Genomic DNA, 6,381 nt, shown 5'->3' on the forward strand with positions numbered 1-6,381 from the left:
TGGCTGCCTCTCACACATGGTAGTTTTAATCACTTGCCAGCCCACAGGTCCTGGGGAACTTCAACCCAGCAGCAAGAATCCACTCCCCACTCCCAACATGGAGCCTGGGAGGAAGGGCTCTAGCAGTCAGCAGTGATGACATGAGACTTGGTAGAGAGCGAATGAGCCAAGCAGAGGGGAAGCAGGCATCCCAAGGAGAAGAAACAAAAGCAGAGGTATCCTAGCAGCCAGCAGCCACCTGGCCAGCTCGTGAGGGGCCTAGCGATGCCCGGATGGCCCTTCTTCCTCCTTGTCATGAGTCACCTGCCGATGTTGTTCTCTATGGGTTGCAGACCTGGGTGCATGCTAAGACCTTACCAGCCCGAGGTTATGGTGGGTCGTGGGTGGTGACAAGGGTGCAGTGTTCTTACATTCAGGAGGAGTTGACACACACAAAGAAATGATGGCAGTGCCTGCTACTTGTCCCGCTGCTTGGAGCTCTCACTTCCGACATTGAACATAGGGACCAGCAGGCCTAGCAGCCACCTCTTTCCGAAGACCTCCTGTAAATTCTTGCGCCAGGGCCGGGCCCTCACTGCCACCCCCTTTCGCACCTGGTGGCGGGTCTGCCCCCGAAGGATCAACAGCAGCTGGTGGCAGCAGAAGCCAGCACAGGCCAGGCCGATGGCAAACCAGAGGTACAGCATGAGGATGACGAACATTTCAGAACCGAGGACAGCTCCTGTGGGGGGAGGGGAAACACCAGAACAGCTTTACACCCAGGCCACGTACAGAAATGCCATCCAGGCAGGCGCTTTCCGCTGGAAGGGAGGGAAGGAGATTAATGAGACTGAAGCCACATTTTGTAGCAATCTCAGCACTGCAGCGAGGGAGAGGAAGGATGAACTAGTTGCCCTAACTTCTTCTTAGTGTTGATGGCTCCTGAGGGTAAAAGGGAGAACTGGGAACCTGAGGGAGAGGGAGGGGAAGCCTGATGAGCTCAGCTAGGAGAGCCCTCAGCTTCTCAGGGCAGTGCTTAGACACTGTTAACATTTCTGCAGAGTCAGAGATAACCATCTCTCTGCTTTCTCTGTCTGGGATCGAAGCAGGGAGGAGGGGGTTTTCTCAGGAGGAGAGAGGGGTGAGCTGAGGACCCTCAGGAGGGAGCCAGCGCCTGGGCAGCTGTCTAGACTGCAGGGCCACCTCCCTATGGAGCCAGAAGCACTCAGGAAAGTGACAACATGATGAAGAACAGGGCACAGTCATCACGAAGAACAAGTCACGAGCTTAGCTTCAAGGGTAGCACAGAGTGCCAACTTAGAGAATAATTCAGGCATTAATGTTAGCAGGAGGATGGTGTGGCCACTGGAACATTCGTCCAGAGCTATCCTGTCAGTCAGAGCCTGCTAAGCTTGGAAGAGGCCCCTAAGGTCATCAGTTGGGCCCCTGGCCATGGGGCAGGACCTCCCCTAAACCACTCTAAATCAAGCACTTCTTATTACTGGTTTTAAATATCCACTGAGTAAGAGATCACACACTCTTCCTCAGAGTCTGGGTGGTAGATCCATGCTAGGTTTGAATCTCCCAGCTGTGTGGACTTGCACAAGCTTGCTAACCTCTCTGAGCTGCAGTTTGTTTATCTGTAAAATGGGTATTGTGATAATAATGACTTCATAGGGTTGCATGATTCAAGGAAATTGTGTACAAAGTGGTAAGCATCCTGGTTCACACGTAGTGCATCATTCCCTGCTGAGGGTCATTTTATAGATGAGACTACATCCAAAAAGGGGTCAAGTTTAATTCCTAAGACCATCAAGCTTTCTCCTCCTTTCCAAGGCTTAGAGTCCTGTCTGAGCTGCAACTGTGGCAGCTGGTAAAGACACCTACCTTGACCTGCCCAGCAGCAGGGCAGTGGGCCCAGGAGAGAATTTATAAGGCCTCCTTAGCCCTTCTCTCACTGTAGGGCAACACCACCACAACCTCCTCTAGTGAAGTGGGGATACCTGCTCCAGGGACCCCACCTTACAACCTGTTCTGCTCATGCAAATTTCAACCATATTCCACCGGCCTCCCTTGCCCCAGCCCACCTCTTCCCAGGTTTTCCCCAGGCTCCAATTTACAGACCCCTGAGAGTTTGGCTTTTAAAACTTGTCCAGTCCGAGCAGTGGGGGACTCAGCAGCTAGGGAGGATGTGGATCCGGTCTGGATTTGCTCATTAGCATCCTTTTCTTGCCCTTATCCCTAGGAGATTTCATAGCAGGTTTTCCTTTGCAGAGTTGGAGACAAATAGATCCAGCCACCCAGGGGATAGAAAGCTTGCTCCAGCTGACATTTACAGCAGCCCCTCTGCTGGCACAGGGGCAGCAGCAGGACAAGGCTCACATTGGACTGGGCCATCCCCTGACCCACTTCTTCCTTGTCAGCACAGATTAGCTTGAGCAGCCATGTACAGGACAGGATGGAGGATCCTGGGACCATGGTGCCCTTTGGGCTCAAGGAATGCTGGCGAGCAGAGATGGCCCTCGAGCTGGGATGTGAGAACATCAGAGCCATCAAGCTTGGGCCTTTCTTGCAAGTCAGCCCCAGGGACAAGCCTGGGTGGATGGAAGCTGTTTCCCATTGGCCTTTTTCTGGCACTAAATCAAGGCATGAGGAAAAGACCTTGTGGCCTTTTCCTGGCCCCATGCAGCAGCTACAAAAGGCTATTCTGGGGACCTACTTTCTCTTGAAGTGTTTGAAGTTATCTAGCCTAGCTGCTTCAGCTCCTCTTAACTATTTAATAATAGATATGCTTCTTTTAAAACATCACATAATTTTCCTGAAGGGCCTGAACAGTCACATCATCCAGTCTCCTTGCCCCTGCCTCCCACCAAGCATCTCTAACACCTTTGACAGATCATCACCCAGCATCTTCTTGAATACATCCAGGGACAAGAAGCTCCCTCCCTCCCACAGTGGCTCATTTATCAAGAAACAGCTTCAGAGAAGCAACCCCAGAGAGACAATGTGGTATAGTGGAAAGAGCATGAGCTTTGGAGGCTAGCAGCCCCAAGTCCAAATCTTGGGTTTGAATCATACTAGCTGTGTGGCTTTGAAGCAACTTAACCTTGCTGAGCCTTTGGTTCCTGAGCTTTTGGTTCCTTTAAAATGGATATAATAGCACCTGCTGCACAGATGTGTCGTGAGGATTGAATGAAATGAGATGTGCACAGTGGACAGCACACGATAGGTGCTCAAAAAACATCAGTCCCCATTCCCTCCTGCTGGACTTTCCAGTGTCACCTGCCATGCTGGTGTACTTATCCAAATGCCATGATACATGTCAGATGGTGTCATCTCCATTTCACAGATGAGAGAGGTGGCACAACCTGTACTGATCTCACAAAACCACAAGAAAGGACAATTTCTAAAACCTAACTAGCTGGCCCTCTTTGGCATCAGCTTAGGACCTGTGGTCAGCAGCCTGCTTCACTTTAAAAGAATGCTCCCACTTTTACCTCTCAGGACCCACACTCACAGCCATCCCATGCTCTAGTGGCAGATCTGACTCAGATCTGTATCAGAGTTGGGGACAGCTCAACTTCTATTAAACAACTTGTGACTTCTTATTGCCTCCTGTCTCCCTGTCCTCCTGAGCAGATGAGAGAGGATGTGCTCTCAATCGTTTGGATTGAGAATCAGAAGAGAAGAGATAGGAAGGAGGAAGTCGAACAGGTGGGGTGTTATGTTGGTGGGGGCGGAGGGGGGAGAAGAGGAGTTTGTAAAGGGAAAGATGAAAGGTCATCAAAGGCAGAAGGTGAGATGGGAGAGTTGGAGATTAGAAATCTTGGCCTCCTTTTCCTAGTAGGTATGATGAGGTGAAAGTGGGGTTCATCGATATGCTGGAACAGGGGTTTCTGGGCCCCTAGGAAGGCACTGACTGGCTCTATTCTCCCATTACATCAAATCAGGAGGACCTTCCTTCCTTCCTTCCTTCCTTCCTTCCTTCCTTCCTTCCTTCCTTCCTTCCTTCCTTCCTTCCTTCCTTCCTTCCTTCCGTCTCCCAAACCTAGCACATATGGACAGTCCTCAAGCCCAGACTTATCTCAAATCAAACCATTTCAAGATCCTCCTTCTGGAACCATCCATTTTTTATGGTTGGTGAAACTACTTGGAAACAAAGTGCCGTCAGGCTCTTTGGCTCTCCTTATCCCCCCACCTGCCTGTGCTCACACTCCACCCCGCAGCCCGCCCACCTGCCCTCCCCCGTCTTGGTTATTTCAGTCCCAGCAGCCTCTTATGCCAGAACCAGATTCCAGAAGGCCCAAGAGCTCTGAGTTCTGGGCCCAACTCAGCCACCTGCCTTCACGGCAACCCCCATAGCTGGGTCCTCCCTGGACCTCTGTGTTCCCACTGCCAAATGGCACAGTAGTTGTATAGCACTGGGCTGCAGCCACAATAAAGACCGAAATGATGGCTTCCCCCAGAGTGGAGCAGAATTTTTATGAATGTTCAACCCAGACACATCAAGCCAATCTTGGGCTCTCAGTGGAAGTAGCTGTGCTCTGTCTTTGTTCCTGGAAGGTCAATGAATGAGGAAACATGCTCCATTCTCTGTGCTGCTGAGGAAGAGCATTGGCTGTGGTTTAAAGACCTGGGAGACAGGCCAGAGACTGCAACCCAGGAGTAACAAGACCCTGGGCAAGTCATCTGTTCCCACTTGAGCCTCAGTTTCTTCACCTGAGAAATAGAAATGCTATACACATGTGTGCACTCTACCAACTGGGAGAACCAAGTCAGTCAGAGTCAAAGGCCAGGGTGGGGAGGGAGGGAAAGGAAATGAGGAAGGACAAATTTCGAGCCCAGATAAAGTGATAAGAACATCTATCAGTAGCCAAGACCCCCTAGGACCAGGTATCAGGCAGCTCTCCTGGGTGCACACTGTTTAAAGTGCAGTCCTTACCAGGGCACCCAGCAGGGCACGATGTGATGGCCTACATGCCTGGCTTCTACAGGTATAAAGACCTCCTGGAGGGTCAGATCCACACCAGGCCTATGGCTCTGTAATGTGGAGATGGGGACACTAAACATGGCTGCATCTTCCATCAGAGTCCCCTGCTCTGATCCATCCACAGGCTGGGCAAGCCTGCTGGAGTCAAACATAGTGAGCAGGAGATGGGACTTAGCCTCCTGCTAATGGCCTGGCCCCGAGTTGGTTGGCAAGACCTCTGCAAGGCAAAGTCCTCGGGGAATGTGTGAGCAGGACTGGGGTCCAGGCAGAGGAAAGCCATAGCACGGCTGTACCTCACAGGCCTGCAGAGAGGGATGGCAGCACCCAGCCCTACCTGGTATAAAGCAGGTCTATCGCTTTGATGCTGCAATTCTATGAGCAAATGGACAGTAAGATGAATGAGGATGCGGGGAGGAGGGGGTTGCCAGATAAATACAGCAGGTCCATTTAATTTTTTTCAGATAGGCAACATTAAATCTTTTAAGTATAAATATGTCTTATGCAATATTGGGGACATAACTACACTAAAAAATTATGTAATGTTTATCTGAAATTTTAATTTAGCTGGCCATCCTGTATTTTTATTTGCTAAATCTGGCAACTCTTGGGGTTGGGTGGGGGGGTCTTTGTGTAGGGTCCAGCCAATCTGCCTGCTAAGGCCCACTCACCGGAGAAGAACTGGCTGATGGAGGTGGGCAGGAGCGTGAGGAAGGCCAGGGGGTGGGCGAAGGAGATGGAAAGGACCGCGGAGATGTAGGCCACGCCGGCCACCATGGAGTAGAGGCAGGCAAGGGAGGTGTAGAGGCAGAACAGGACGAAGTTGCGCATGTTCCTGCTGCCGATGCAGTTGCCGGTGAAGAAACAGTGGTGGTCATGTCTCAGGGTGACTCTGGAGCACACTCGGCAGAAGTGGGTGCTGGGCGGGGGCCACGGAGCCCTGCTGGCCGAGGTTCCCTGGCAGGCGCTCAGGTCGTCCGGGGAGTTCTGGATGACCAGGACGTAGTTGCCCAGGGCGTTGGCCGAAAGGAATAGGAAGAGCGCCCCGTGGAGCACGGCCGGCGAGAAGAGAGGGGCAGCCGCGGGGTCCTCGCACATGCTGGGCAGGAAAAGGAACAGCTGCAGCACGAAGGTCACCAGGGAGATGCACAGAAAGTAGGCGGGGGCCACCACGTTGAGCAGCCGCAGGGCCAGCATCCTCGATTACATTCCTAAGGAGCCAGGGTGAGAGGAAGACTTACTCCCTGCAGTGTCCAGGGCCCGTCGGGATGGCTGCAAGCAAACCCACGCCCCCAACCCCTGCCCTCGGTTATCCCTCCCCACCTCTGTAACCCTGGACCAAGCAGGCGAGAGACCACAACACCGCCGCAGCCTCGGGGGCCACGCCCTATTTCGAGGTGACCGCTCCTTCGGGG

The 6,381-nt window shown here is 52.4% G+C and overlaps 1 protein-coding gene across 1 annotated transcript; it reads right to left on the bottom strand.

Annotated features, from left to right (window-relative positions):
• Positions 1 to 455: 455 nt before the first annotated feature.
• Positions 456 to 6,163, bottom strand: ZDHHC22 (zinc finger DHHC-type palmitoyltransferase 22). The gene is made up of 2 exons (XM_063088449.1): positions 5,638 to 6,163; positions 456 to 721 (listed from the first exon to the last, which is right to left on the bottom strand). The coding sequence occupies exons 1-2, from the start codon at positions 6,161 to 6,163 to the stop codon at positions 456 to 458; spliced, it is 792 nt and encodes a 263-aa protein (XP_062944519.1).
• Between the last annotated feature and the right edge of the window lie 218 nt (positions 6,164 to 6,381).

This window comes from Cynocephalus volans, chromosome 3, assembly GCF_027409185.1.
Source record: "Cynocephalus volans isolate mCynVol1 chromosome 3, mCynVol1.pri, whole genome shotgun sequence".
NCBI classification, from domain to species: domain Eukaryota; kingdom Metazoa; phylum Chordata; class Mammalia; order Dermoptera; family Cynocephalidae; genus Cynocephalus; species Cynocephalus volans.